The 15,776-nt window shown below is 39.8% G+C and overlaps 1 protein-coding gene across 1 annotated transcript in view; it reads left to right on the top strand.

Annotated features, from left to right (window-relative positions):
- LOC117471684 (transmembrane protein 266-like) overlaps positions 1 to 15,776 on the top strand; it is a 43,921-nt gene that overhangs the window by 12,180 nt on the left and 15,965 nt on the right. Inside the window, exon 3 of the mRNA XM_034116861.1 lies at positions 914 to 1,105. Coding sequence (XP_033972752.1) covers positions 914 to 1,105 — 192 coding nt within the window. The remainder of the gene's footprint in view (positions 1 to 913; positions 1,106 to 15,776) is intronic.

The raw sequence follows: 15,776 nt of genomic DNA, 5'->3' as shown, positions 1-15,776 counted from the left end.
TGTTTTCTGTTTATTTCTTAACCCTCCTCTTACTCTTCATCATTGTTTGTGGCTATCCATATCTGAATTGTTTGTGTTGTGCTGTTATTAATTAAGTTAGTTTTCTATTGGATGATCGCGACTCAAATATTCAGGCTGCTTTAGAAAATGTGGACAGTCGCAGAAACACACACTCCCCCCAGGAATCAGTGTCTTTGAAGGCAAAGACCTGCATCTCCTCTGGTCATCATCAGAGAGTCCTCAGCAGCTCCCTGTGCTGAGTGGGTGTTTGTGTGTAACCCTCTCTGACCCTGCTCACTCCCTGCTCACTCCCTGCTCACTCCCTGCTCACTCCCTGAGGCCATCACTGTAAATAAGAATGTGTTTTTAGTGAAGTTGCCCGGCAGAATAATTAGTCTTTTTTTTTTATCTGCACTGCTTTTGTGTTCATAAGCATACAGTCAGTTCTTCAGCAAACCTTTCTGTCCTTTTCTTCTGCTCTGTGATCCAGCTTTTATGATCATTAGTAAATGTCACAACTGGGATTTTGACATTCAAAGTATTTAGTATATTTCTTTATTTCCCTCACATGTTTTCTTAAAAGGGATGGCTTCTTTAAAACCACCAAAATGACACCAATTAAGCACAAACTATTTGCATTATGCTCACTTTATGCAATCTAAAGTATTGGCCAAACATTATTGTTTCAAATATGAAGTCATTTACTGCCATTTTCGCTCGGTTTTACTTCCTTACTTCCAGGTTATTCAAAAATGCATTGTAGACATGTGAAGTAACATCTCTGAACTTATCTGAGAAATGTGTGTTTTTTGTTTGAAGTAATGTATGCTTTTTTCTCTTCTCTGTCTCCTCTTTCTTCTTGCATGCTTGTTTGTATTTCGTCTTCGTGTTGCTGGTGTTGGCATGTGTCTAGGGAAATGGAGCAGGCAGGTCTTTCGGACTTGGAGATCATCTCGCAGCCTGTGGAGGATGAGAACCAGTATCTGGCTCCTCCGGTCCAGCTGGTGAGTTTTGGCTACAGAGATCTGCCCCTGGCGGCTCTGGACCTCTCGCTGGCCGGCTCTCAGCTCCTCTCCAACGCAGATGACGATGAAAACAGGGACGGGTGAGTGAAGCTATGATGTATAAGTGAGCGTTGTTCAATCTGACACATACATTTGGTTTGTTTGTTTTTAATAAGATTTGGCAACTGTGAGTGACAGACGTGATCCTTTGTTGGTTTCAAACAGCTTTTTCACAGTGACGGTGATTTGCTTCTGTGAGCTGTTTGGCAACAGAGAGGTGTGAGTGACACACTGGTGGTTTATTTTTTCGACTGTAGGTGACTTTTCTATTATCATTTGGAACAGGAACAAACACACAGTCAGTGTTTGTGCCAACAGACTGCTGCATCTTCTGAGCATTGATTTGTTTGAGGACATTTAAAAGACCTGACTCCCAAACACAACTAGACATCACTTCTGAAATCGAAGATTACTGTTTTCATGCCCTAAGCTTATCATATTCTGAATTTGTTAGGAAACTAGACCAGATTTAGGTAACACATTAGATCTTAATAAAGCATCTCTGCACTTACTTTGTCTTTTATCAGATGATTCCCTATCTATTCTTGATATTCACTTTTACTCCATTATCTTATAACAGATTTCACATCCAAGTGTTGACAATTTACAACAATGTCTTCATAAGAGCACATAGTAGATGAACATATCAGATATATTATCATGTTGGAATACTTTTCTAAACAAAGAATAAGATGAGAGCTAAACAAATATCGTGAAGTGTGATGACTTGCAGAGTTGGTGTTTTTCAGTCAACTTGTTCCTATGGTAACTGTCAATCACAGGATTTCCCTTTTTTACACATGTTATCGTTAAATTCACCACGAGCCTGGATAATCCAGACGTCTGCTCAATTCAACGTCACCATTTTGTTTATATTACAAAAACATATAATTACACAGCATCTATTGTCTTTATTTAACATAAAGGAATTACAAATACAAACTCAAAATCACTAGTGTGACATTTCTCATAAATCTTCAAAAACATGAGACAAAGTCAAATGTATTTAAAATGCAAGATGACTGCTGCATCACCTGATTTAAAAATGACTTATTTCCTTTTGTGTTGTGGGACATTTTAATTCACTTACGTCAAAGATTGTTGGTAAAGAGTAATTACCTACATGCATAATATGAATAATGTGAAAAAGCTTGCGGATTTAAATTAGTATTCAGAGCTGGTCATCTTCGCCCTGAGGTGATTACACTGGCCCAAACATCAGACATAAGAACCGGGGACAGCAGCGGTGAGCAACTCGTTCTCACTGCTCCTTTATTAAAATACAGCTCTCCATGGGAGATATTGAAGACATAATGAATGCAAAACAAACTTTACCGTTCTTCCTACTGTCAGCAACATGATCTGATATGATGTAAAGCAAACATCTGCTCTGAAAACATACTGAGGAAAGATCCTATCCACCACAGATGATTTATTTATTTCACTGTTACTAAGTGCTGCATATCTGGCCTCTCGTGTTAAACCTTTTTTCATGTTCGTGTCATCTTTAGTCAGTAACACAGTATAAGTCGATCCAGGATAGATGAAGTTTTTGCGAGCTGCTGGAAATATAGATTGTTGGAGTCCATGTCGGAACTCTAATGACGTTATCTTTGTGACAAACACTTCATTATCATCTTCTTTTCGTCTTGATACTTAACACTGTGACAAACATTGGAATGGACATTTACCCAGGCAGAGGGTCCAGTGTTTCAGTAGCTTTACTGGAGACTAAAAGTCAGAAGAGCTTTGTTCATTTCAATTAAAGCGTTCACCATCAGATTACCACCACTAAATTATCGTGGTGAAAATTATTATTAATAATGCTATTAGTCAATTTTGTTGTTTACTTTTTTATCTTGCATTTCTTCTGTTTTTTGCAAATGAATATCACTCAAAAAATATAAGTTTTTGTACAAAAGTTTAAAAACGTGATGTGATTGATGATTTCAGAGGCACTGGATAATTTACAATAGGTGTTAACACGATTTTCATATTTAGCATTTCATTTATAAACATCAAAATTATTAATATTTAGATAACAAAATATAATGGAGTTATACTAAAAATGCTGCTCTGTTTGTATTTTGCTCTATGCGCTGCAATCTAAAATTATTGTTGCAGATATTCAGTTTTCACATCCTTACTTACACATTTTATATAAGATCTCCCTCCCCTCTCCCTCCCTCTCCCTCCCTCTCCCTCCCCTCTCTCTCTCTCCCTCTCTCTCCCTCCCTCTCCCTCTCTCCCTTCCCCCTCTCTCCCTCTCTCTCTCACACACACACACACACACACACACACACACACACACACACACACACACACACACACACACACACACACACACACACACACACACCCCATCACACTTGCTTAAATGCCACATAGTATGCATGATTATCATCCATCATGTGTTAAGCCTCCCTCCCCAAGTCCTTGACTTGCTGTCCCCGTTGCTCAGTATTACGTCCATTTATCATTAAATGACAACCTCTGGGTTTTCCAGCGTCCATAAGTTAACTGAGATCAATTCATCATTTCAGACAACATTTCCGCCCTCTTCGCCCTGCCTGCCAATAGAGGCCTTTATATAAGTGACATTTTGCAGCGCAGGAGCCGATAATATCACACTCTTAATTTCTTAAAGTCTTTTGTTCAGTCTAACTACACATGCTGTCACTTTCAATTATTTTATTGTGTCTCACATGAGTGATCAAGTGCAGGCTGTGTTAGGTTGTACAGCAACACTTCCAGTTGTTTGATGTCATTCATGCAGTAGCTATGCCTCATCACTTGACATTCAATTTTAATTTGTATTATTCCTACTTTTTCTTTTCCTCTAGCTGGGAACTCTATCAGTCAGGAGAGGGGTTTTATATTAGCCTCCACTGCACCACTCACATACAAATCAAGACTTGAACAATTAAACCCCTAAACTTTGAGTTTGAGAAATAAAGCGTTAAAGGTGAAATATAAGGCTAAAAAGAGGAAAACAACATTTCAGTCAATGGCAGGTTAAACCTGCTGTCCTTGGACATGGTCCTTGATTTTTCCACTTTAACACGATTGTGAGACATTTTGGGATGGCATATGGATATGAGATCACATCACAGCTGTCCATTTGATTAGTCACAACATTAACAGATTTTTCCCCCCCTGTGCATAACCTGCTCCCTGTCCCATCTTTCCATTCTGGACAGCAACTCTTACTCAAACCTGGCTCTTAGCACAACGTCTCACCAGGATGCACGTAAACACCATAAGCTGTAGTACGTGATCCAACACACACACGCCAAATCCATACACACTACCTTATCCAAGCACTCCGTTTGACACCAAATCAGGTCTCACTCCATTGGTTCCCTTCAGTTAGCCAGTCATGGCCAGAAACAGATGGATATCACAGACGCACCGTCAACAGTGGGTGGTGCCGACACTCACACTGCGCTTGTGTCACAGCCAGTACAACGCTCATGTGTCCTATTTCATATCAGGGTTAGTGATAGCATGTATTTCCATCCATATATGCATTATAGATAGACGTGCGTATGTTTACTGTGATTGTCCTCGCTGTCTTGGGTCGGTGTTGTTAGGAAACATTTGGTGTACGGAGATGAATTATGCATGCATTATTTCCTATTGTTGCTCAACTTGTGAAATACCTGTAAGGATAGAGCAGAGAGTTGTCCAATAACTGGGTCACAGGCCTGCTGTTGTTGACTAATCACAAAACTAGACTACCAATATGTTCAAATTAGCTTGGGTGCGAGGGCAGAGACTAAAGTTCTTGCTCCTGGTCCCGAGGCAGAGAACTGTAAGATCCCGTGCTGTAAGAAGCTCTAACAACAGATTAAACAGTCACTGCGGTGAAGGTTATTTTACCAGTGAGCCCAATTTACTCAAACTGTGCTTAGTGCGATGGGGTCACTATTTCATATTCAAGTCATTAGTGTGAAATGTCTGCCTATAAAAATGCTGCCAGTGGGAGTTGTAAAAGTCATCATTCTTTCGTTTAGCTTTAATGAAATTCCATTTAAATCCACTGGGCATGAGCTCCAGTAATGTGTGTGCTACATCTCAACTCTCCATTAAACGCTATACTAATCCCTCACATTAATCAGTATAACCCATACCTCTTAATATGTGATAATAGAGGTTAAATATCAAGAACTCCTGTGTATAGGTCTAGCACCACATCAGGTGTTCTTGCCAAATTGTCAGATATTTAGACAGAATACAGTGAGGACGTGAGAATCGGCACTGAAAGAGAAAAACCGAGAAAGTGTTAAGGAAGAGATCTCTTTTGACATTAAGGCCACGTCATTAAAATCAGTAAGATGTAGCGAGAGAGCGTCTCACTGAATGTGTCAGTCAGCCTGCCGCCATCCAGGACCCATCTCTATTTTATTCTGTGGATATCAGCACCGCTGGGCTTTCGGTGATTACGCCTTTGCCTCCATCTGCTCATTACCGTATCGATCTCCCTTTCAAACAGACAGCGGTCATTAGCTTCCTTAAATGACATTCACGATCACCACGCCCGTGCACCATCATCATGTTTTACGACATGCCTCTGCAGCATTGGACGTGTTTCTCAAGTCAGCGCTTTGACATCATGAGTTGACTTTGTTGGGTCATAACTGTATGTAAGCACCATCAGACCCATATGTGTTTGATAGGAAAAGCTGCAGTGCATCTTACAGAGGGAAGTATTGCTAGACCCACCTTTAGGGAAATGGGGCAAAGGAAATGAACCTTTTTTATGGGCATGTGGAATGATGAAGTGAAGTTAAAAGAAGTCAAGACAGCAGCGATGGGAAAGCAATCCACCGACGTGAAAATGAAAATATATGTAGGGTGAGGAATCTGTTAGATGCTCTGCTGACTCTACCTGGGAAAGTGGATTGCCCCACCACACCTCAACCCCCCCCACCCGAGCCTGCATTAGCTGGCTCATTGGCTTCCTGAGATAGTGAAGGAGCATCGTGAAAAAAGCTGTGCATTGGAAATGTTTAGGCATGCTCTGTAGTGATGTTTGCCAAAACGAGATCGCGCTTCTGAAAGTGAAAATGTCACAACCACGGTGGAGGTGTTTCATCAACATGGTGACGGCTCATTGGGTGAGGGGTGGAAGTTATTCCCACTTGCAGTTTGGAAAATGCATCGCTGTCAGCAAAACTTTTCGCATCTACCCATTCCAGAAAGAAAGTGGGAGTAAATGAAAAATATGCAAACTAAACAGATATATCTTCTGTTGCAGGGTGTTAAAAGTTTACATCAGATGTAATGTACCAGCGTGTAGCGTACATATCAAAGTTATTGAACTAATCGGTTTTCTTGGCGAGTCCCTGAAATTGAAACTGCAGAAAAAAAAAATCACATTTACATGTAAGAGACACTCGCAGGCTGTATTTTGTTCTCACAGGTTTACAGATTAGATGCTGAACAAACAGAGCTTTGTGTTATTATGGTTTGCCAATACTGTATGGTTGCGATGTGTTTCATAGCAGGAAGCAAGCAGAGGGGATTAATCAAGAGAAAAGGCTCCTGTGTCAAGCTGCCACCGGGTGATGAAGCACCTACTGTCAGCCATGTTTGCATATCATAGCCTGTAGCATTGTGAAGGTGGAGCTGACCTTACTGCTATCTCTCGTATAGTGCGCTGCCCTCGCTTCACATGACGGCAAAACAGTCACTCACACACAACCCCTCCCCTCTCTCTCTCACACACGTCTTTGTGCATGCATGAACAGAAACGCAGCACATAGAGTATTTATACACAAAGAGAAAGAGAGGGGGAACAATGCCAGGCCTGAGAAGCGTTCTCACTGCACTACATAGTGCTGGTTAATCTAATCCTCTGTAATCATGGTTCACTTCATATTCCAGTTTATACTGCGCTGTCACATCTCATTAGGAACAATAGTGCTCCTTCATTGATGCTTCTGCACATTGAGATGTTCTTTCTCACTCTTTCACCACCTTTTTACATATTTCCTGATTTTTATTTGGCTTCTCCTCCTTTTTCCGAAGTATCCTACTCTTATCTTTTCACACTCATTGTCTCGCCTTTTTCTACTCTTGATTACACACAAAGTATGCCTTATATAGCCAAAGTGAGCTGTAACTAAACGTAATGCCAAGAAGCAGCCCTTATCACTGTAAATCACGCTGTACACTCTTGTCAGCACATCACACCGACCAAATCCACCGGAGGCGCCTTCACGAGCCTAAAAGAGCCTCTCTGTTAACAGTCCTGTGGTGAGGGTAAATAAAGGTGGACAGGTTGGAGATTTCCAGCACCGTTTACTGTATTATTGCCTAACACTGTGTTCCTATCAGGAGAGACGTGGGCGACATTGTGGGAGGTGGTTTTTCTAGCTAGCATCAGGGGGCAGTTGCAGTGTTAGCAGTTTTGGCGTCATGGTAAGTGGAGTGTAGTTATTAATAGAGTTGGGCCCATCCATCTTCCTGTCTAGGAAAATGCTGGGAGGACCAAGGTGGCGTGGGCTTGTGTTCAGCACTTTCATGGCCGCCCACTCTCTTCCTAGTCATCAAGCTGCTTTTGTTTGTTTGCTCACTTTTTTAGGTTGAAGGGTTCTTTTTGGTGCATTTCAGCTAGTATCTGTGTAGGCTGTTGCTGGTGTGTGACTTTTATCAGGGGGTAAATTCCGTGTGTAACAAAGGAGTTCACAGAGGGAGATTTGAAGGGCCTTATATGCGGATTGCATAGATGAACGGGCTAAAAATAGTCACATGACCAAATACAAAAAATATTCAAAATCTTTAAATACAGTTCCACACTATAAAAAACATCTAGTTTGCAGGATCTGGTGAGATTCTATTTTTGCTAAGCATTTAAAGTGTATATTGAATAATTATATTGTAAGTCACAAATTGTGTATAGGCTCTTTCCTATTAGAATAAAAAACTAAAACAAACGTGCCTGTAGGCAACACTATTCCATGTAGACATCCCTGAGTAATATGACAATGACAGGATACCTCACAAAACTAGGCTTAACCTTAACCCTGTTTACAGGACAACAGAACATAAGATAAAATGAAGCCATGAAACTCAGCTACTGTAAAATATCACTTAAAATATCCCTTTTCACCTGACACTCCACAAGCTGCTGCACTACCAATTCAGCCGCGGCTCAAAATATCTTGCTGCCAACGTCTGTGGAATGATGCATAAAAAGGTGTAGAAAAGGTCAGTATGATGCTGACGATGTGATAAGGGATAAGGGGAACTACCTGGATTTATTATTGTTTGAAGGCAAGGTAAAACACCTGGATAAAAGCCTGCAGAGAGGAGATATCTCAAGTTGCCAGAGCACAAACCTCCCCCCTCTGCAGATACAAGTGCACACCTGAGCGGTGGAATGATGTCACCTCCCATCCCAGTGATGGGTGTGTGGCTGCCAGACGCAGAGACAGAAGCATATGTCGCTGATACGGCTGTTCCAAATGTGCTAAGAAGAAGTCCGGGTTAGGCACCAACGCCAGATGGTTCATCTAAATGTGTGGTGAGCAAGGAGGGGAAAGAGGAAAAAACAAGTGCTCCTACCCTCTGCCTCCCACCAGCTTTAGGCCAAGGGTCCAAATGTTCCATTTTGGAAAAAACGACTTTGCATTTGCAATGCTCGGAAAGTGATTTATGATTAAAATAAACATGGCTCTTAGCATATAATCACAACCATCTCTAGTCAATTTAGCAGAGGGCATATCTCTGAGACCCATTTTAAAGGGACATTTAGTCTAAACACTTCTTTCAATAAGCAAAACCAAAACAGATTTGTGCAATAATCTTTTCTGGGGGTCCATCACTGCACTTTACACGATGCAACTTTGTTATAAGGGGGGGAAAAGTCAAATGTGGAAGTCCTGCTTTCTGAAATATTGCATTCCCTCAAGGCTCTCACCTGGTCGAGACAATTTGGCCTGATTTAATTAGAGAGCACAGGAAGTTGCCTGAGACAGCGACCGGGGAGTGACTGGCCTCCCTGTTATCTCCCAGGCTTCTTAATTCCTCTGCCACAGGGATGGCTGCTGGCCCGCGTGGTGAGGAAGCTAAATGCTCATCGTTAGTCAAGTAGATTTGTTCTGTCTGTCTTGGACAAATGAACATGGATGAACCTTTTACATCAGAGATTCTATAAGTGACGAAATAGTGCTCTTATGTCAGGATTTCAAAACGTGTTCAAACCTTGTCATGTACCCCTAAACCTACTCTTCTTTCTTTAATACGGCAATAGAAGAGCAGCCCACCAGAAATAAAACTAAAAACTAGATTATAATTATTTGATTTCGCCATCACTAATTACCTCGTGAGGCATTATGTACAATATTATTAAAATATACTGTATGGTGGTTTGGAAGCCAAAATCCACCAACAATCATGCAGTTTAACATAACCCTAATAGTAACATTTGTCCATGTTTACACTTTGAAAAAACAATAATTCTAACTATCTTATCACTGAACTCCTGATGTAGTCTTGAAGAAGGTCAGTTAACGAAAATACATGAAAACGTATCAGAATGTTTTTTATGCGATCTAACAGTGCATTAACTTCAATAAGACAGAGACATTGTTGTTATATAAACCATGTTAATTGAGCACTGCTAGCTCTTTTCAACATAGGAATATTTGAATGTCTTATTTTAAAGCATCACATACGGCCTCATTTTTCTTTTGTGGTCCATGAAGTAAATAATAGTCTTTTATTTGATTTGCTGCATGTTAAATGATATCCCAAATGTCTTCTCATTCAGATGAACTCACTTCTGTCACTTCAGCTGAAATCTGTTACTAACTGCAGTAGAGTATACAGATTCAATCTGCCTCTCATTGGCTGAACACGTATGAATGCACACATAGAATACATGCACAGAATACAAAATACAGCCACACAAACACACACACGTGAACACACTGACCTTCCTGTCCCCTTGTAACATACAAATGAGTCTCCCCCCAGCGTTCCCACAAGGCTGCGACTGGAAAAGCTGAACACCAGTTGCCCTTGTTCATTGAGTCAAGGAACCGCTCACAGTAAACACGAGCCTCTATCTGCAGGTTACATATAATCATGGTGGTCTGGTGGTATTATGTTACATCAAATGTAATCCCTTTCAGCATAAAGTGAAATGCTAATCATGCAAAATAGCAAGAACAAACATCCCTACGTGTTTTTGTGTATTTTTCTGATTGTTTTAAGTCCCTTTTTAGTCATTTTGAGCGACTTTGGGGTCTTTTTGTTCCTCTTTGTAATTGTTTTAATTGGAGTATGAACAGTCACGTCATACAGAGGTTTTGATATTATTTCCCTTGCAATTTGCGCTTTTCTTTTTGGTGCTGTGCCATCAATATTTGTATTTGTATATTATTGGTTATGATCTGGCACCTGGTTGCTATGTTTGTAGAGGTTAGTGCACAGAAACATCCAAAACTAAGCAAATTAAAAACAGGCAGGGACTCTACATGTATTATCTTTTTTTTAACCAGCACAGTATCAGTTATTGTTGCTAGCATGACTTTGAGTGAAACTAATAAGCTGTTATGTAACTGTCGCACATACAAAAATGAACAGTTTAATAAAAAATGTGCTTGCCTGACAATACTGTTCATGTACATAAACACTGTAGTAATAATTCATGTTTTTTTTAGCTATTTCTTAAGTACATTTTCCCAAAAGACAAAGGCCGCTCGATCTCTGAGCAGAAGTCTCTGCCTCAGAGATTTATATCTTGACTCCGGGGTCAGTCATTTATTCCTTTGGTTCTGTCTGCACTGAAATTGTTGCAGGAGTTTTGAGGCTTGCCTTTTCTCCGCTGATGTGTTGTGAACTTGTGATCAATGATGCACAGGCATTGGTAATGGGGAACCTTTCAAATGTAAAATTAATTACCTGCAATCTGACAGCATCAGGGAAACTCAGCATGTATTTTATGCTTAGTTGGTACTCCCCCTTTCCCATGCTTGCTTTAGCATGAAGCATTGTGTTTCTGAGTGTGTGCATTGGTTGCTGAAATGCCGAGCCTGCTGGAGACATTTGTTTCTAGGAGAGGATAGGATGCTGTTTGTCTGGTGTCTGCTTTGTCAGGTGAGACCGAATTTGCCATCTGCAGGTTGATTTAGCTTGAAGAGACACTCACAATCCTTCTTTCAGAACCAAGAGGGTATTCTTGCACCTGTCTCTGCTCTTTTTCCTGCTAAACACACATTTCATGAGTACTGAAGTGCTTCTTGACAGCATGTTTTTTGGCGGTATGATTTTAAATGGACAAACTCTGGCTGGCTGGCTGTAGGAGGTTCTGGTTTGGCAATAACACCAATGAACAAAGATGGTTTGTTTACCACCGGTCAAAACTTAAACTGAGGGTCAATGACTTATCAAGATCAAGATGTTGCCTGCTTAATATTGTGTAAAGTACTCATCATGTATGCAAGGAGTATGCAAGGAGGTCAATGTGGAGTGCAGAAACAATGAAGAAAAAACATATAACTTCACAAAAACACATTATTTTCTTACATACAATTCATAGACAGATGCCTTGAGGTTATGTTTGCGTTTCTGTTTCTGCTGATGTGTGAGCAACGTAACATAACTTTTAAAGTTAAGATAGCATGCCAAGATGTAAAGTTTGCTGTTGAGTCACTTTCTGACCTCTAGTGCTCAGACATCGCCTAATGCAGCTTTAAACGTGTTAATGCTTACTGGGATTCTGTTGTTCAATCCAACAGACTGAAATATATTCACAAATACTGCAATAATATATATTCCACACACATTCATGGTTCACTGACCTTAGTAAACCTTCTCATCAGTCTTTTTTATTACTTAGTTTATTTGTTTTCTATTTAACTACAGAGTGAAACCTCGCAAATTGTAACCAAGTATTATGACAATAGAGATCATTCTATTCTCTTGTATTATATAATATTGGGCTTTTTCTCTCTCTCTTTTTCAGTGTGGGTGTACATGAGTTTCATCCACTGGGGTCACATTTCTTGAATAACAACACATCTTTTTAAAAGTGTTGAGACAATCTCACTAAACTTCTAAATTCACAATCACACCCCTCATTCCAAGAATAGCCGTCATCACCATTTCCAAAGCACCCCAGGTGATTAACCAATAATAGAGTCAAGAAAAATGAAAAAAAGAGTCGTGAGTGAAATTTATTTTTATTTTATTTCAAAAATATTCATTACATGCAATCCACAACCCTCAATTGAATGTCATCTTGGAAGGAATAGGATGTTTCCTTTGAGCCTGGACAAAAGAGAGAGATTGTTTCATCTGTTGTTTATGAATCTTTCAAGGATACATTTTGGCTGCTAAGTTTATGAATAAGTGGACACTGCTGGTGAGCTTTAGTTTTTTAAACAAAATCACTTACTGTACAGTGTGCTCTTTGTGAAGCTTCCGTTTTTGTTCCAGTGTCTAATTAGGTTTCGTCCAGGTGATTCCAGTGATCTAGAAACTAGAAACACTAACATCTGTAATTACAAACTCAGAGTCTAGAAAGCATAAGAAAAATACAATTCTAGAAGCTTTATCATCCTAAACAGGCATTCAATTACCAACATTTGACCCTTCAAGAGCCACACAAATGTGCTGCTCTTATTGCAAGAAACTGCCCAGAGCAATTCTCTTGAAGTTGCTGATAAAACATGGACTTCAAATGGACCTTATTTACACAATTTTAATCAAAGGCCTTTTTCTTTATATTGGATTACATTGTTATTTATTGGAAGAATTCAAACATGTTTAAGCAACCGGCCCCTCTGCGATGGAGTACTTTATCGGATGAGACCATCAGGTGCTGTGAGTCTGACAGTCCCAGTGTTTGGTGGCTCACTCAACATGCTGGTATCGATTACTTTCCCCGATTTAATCTCCCTCCTCTGTTTCCCTGTCCAGCCCCACTCAATCTCACCGGTAGTGTGAAACAGTGACAGCTATATCAACCTGCTCAACACACTCAGGCAGCAGAAGGGATGTAGAGAAAGAAGGAGTGGACAGAGATAGGGAGAACGAAGGAGAAAGCAGGAGGGATAAAAACAGATGAAATCTAAAAAATACAAAGGCTATTTAAACTCCATGTTTGTGTCAAAATAAGTAGTTATTTCCAAATATTTTTCTAATTTCTTTGTAACGGAAAATCCATGAAACCAAGTGAGTTTGAAAGCTTGCAGTTTGATCAGCGACCTTGTCCGATGTATGTGCTTAGTGACTGGGGCCAGGTGGTTCTGTCAGGCTGTCAGCGCTGAGCGGGTCAGAGAAACAACATTTGTTCCTGTTGTGTTGCTTTAATAAGACTCATTAATACACTGCAAGTGACACCAGCAGCATCTGACTGCGTCCCCTCTGGGCTAGTTTTGGCATGATATAAGGACACATACATTCATTGAATTTCACTTATTCTTATAACGTATCAAAGATGAATCTTTGCACTGCAGCGGAACTCACATCCCTTATTCATGTGTGTGTGATTGTGTGTCATGCTTTGGCTTGTGCGGTGCAGTTAATAGCCTGTTAATAAACATGATTTCAATGGACATATTGTAATGCGATGGTTTATTATTATTATTATTTATTACAATATTTTCAGGTAAAATATATGATGGCCACGATTTAGCTTTCAGACATAATTTTTCAAGTGTGTGTGGACTTAGATGCCGTGGCATGATTAGTTTTTTTTTAAATGTTGAATTACTGGATGTTTACCCATTTACAATAGTGAAACACACCTTTTACACTCAGGGTTTGAGTGAATAGTTAACATTTGGGGAAATAAGCTTGTAGATTTCTTGCCGAGATTTACCGCTACTGCTCTTACAGTATGTTTGATTTCTAAATATGAAACACAGCGAAAAACCGACAGCCAATGACCCATTAGTTTAGCTTAGCTTAGCATAACAACTAAAACAGAGGCAACAGCTAGTCTTGCTTTGTCCAAAGGCAATTACTTGCTTGAAAAGTAGTATTTCCCTTCAGTATTTTATTCATTGATGTTTATTGTAATTGGCTGCATATGGACGTAATCCTTAGAACTATGAAAGCCCGAGGAGACTGTACTCTTATAAAGTTTTTGAAAGAAGTATTTCACTTTTACCACTTCCTTTACTACTCCCACTCATGGAGTTTTATTGTTGTGATAATTTTTTTCTTCTTTTTTTTTGCTTCCCTGCAGCAGTTGAATGAAGCGTGAAATCATTTGATATGAGATGCACTTTAATGGACTCTCTAATCACATGGTGGAAGTTTGCTAAACCATAACCTCGGGAAATGGAGCTTGTTTGAGTAAAATGTTTGGAGGACTGAAATGCACAGATTTGCTATTTTTCTTTAGTTTTATGTTTTCTCACAAACTCCCTTCTATTCTCACAGCTCTTGACATTTTTTATTTGAATTCATACAATCTGATAAGACAAGGTTTGGTTTGAGACTCGATGCTGTCTGCTGTTCGGCGTAGCCACACATCCACAAAGGTGAGGGAAGGTTATTACTGGAGGTTGACCGGTGTTAATCCCCAGAGTCTCTTGGGCAATGTGGGTGGAGAGGGTGAATGAGTAACTCTCCTCACCTTCAACTAACTGTCAAGGTGGCTTTCCAGCGAGGCACCAAACTCCAACTGCTCTGCTGGAACCAATCTGTAGCAGTCAGTGAATACTGGAATAGAAATGGATGTAGGGCTGAAGGACATCCTTTACTCGGTTACTGATGATACATTAAGAAACTCTTCTTAATAAAAACTTGAATATGTTTAGGCTCCTAGTGAAACAATGTCTCCTTTTTGTTGCATTTGAGTAATTAAACATTCAAAGCTTTTACATTGTTGTGTACAATAACCTTTTGTCAATTTCTCATTCTAGGATTTTCTGTGGTTGAACAATAGAATATTTTTCATTTTCAAAACTTCCTTTCATTTGCCCACTGATTTTTGTTGCTTATTTTATAGTTTCATTGGCATGCATGAGGAAATACCTTCTGCAGATGTACTGTTGAAATGAATATATATGCTACTGGACAATGAGTAGTTCATTTTATTTGTGTGGTCAGATGGTCCGAAGAAAGCTGAGCTTGGTTGGTAAAGTATAGGATTCAGGCTAAGTTTACATGTCGTTTCTTGGTTTCATATTATTTATATATGTAGTATATAGGCTGGCGTATACGCTGGCTCTCAAGGCAGCATGATACCTGGCATCCTCAGAGTCTCGCCAAGACTCTGGTGGAGCAGATTCTACACCATCTGTAGCTCCAACGTTTGTGCCACCCCACCCAAAGCCAAGAAGATGATTGCTATCAGCATGATTACGTCTTTATTAGATTAGCTGTGCATTGTTTACAGGCTTGTGGCTCTGCCCCTGCCAACAGCGGCTAATACCATTTCCAGTAACACATGTGTTACTTTTGGCAAGAATGAAGAAGGTTTTTTTTCAAGATTATTCATCAGTGATGTCAGAAATGTCACTTCCACTGTGATCTGTTGTTGAGGATACAACCGGCCAATTCAGAGCTTATTTTTCAAAAGGATTTGATCTTGGGATGAACTTGTGCAAACAGGAAAGAATACTAGGTTTTTATATTTTAATATTTTATTCCAGTGATCTTAAGTCTTATGAATTGACATCCTATTTAAAAGCATCTCTTTTCAAATACAGACCCAACTTCCATCCAACAGTTCTTAAGTGAGAA

The sequence above is a fragment of the Trematomus bernacchii genome, unplaced genomic scaffold, assembly GCF_902827165.1.
Source record: "Trematomus bernacchii unplaced genomic scaffold, fTreBer1.1, whole genome shotgun sequence".
Taxonomy (NCBI): Eukaryota; Metazoa; Chordata; class Actinopteri; order Perciformes; family Nototheniidae; genus Trematomus; species Trematomus bernacchii.
The sequence above is the reverse complement of the archived record's forward strand: the minus strand, read 5'-3'. Positions and strand labels throughout refer to the sequence as shown.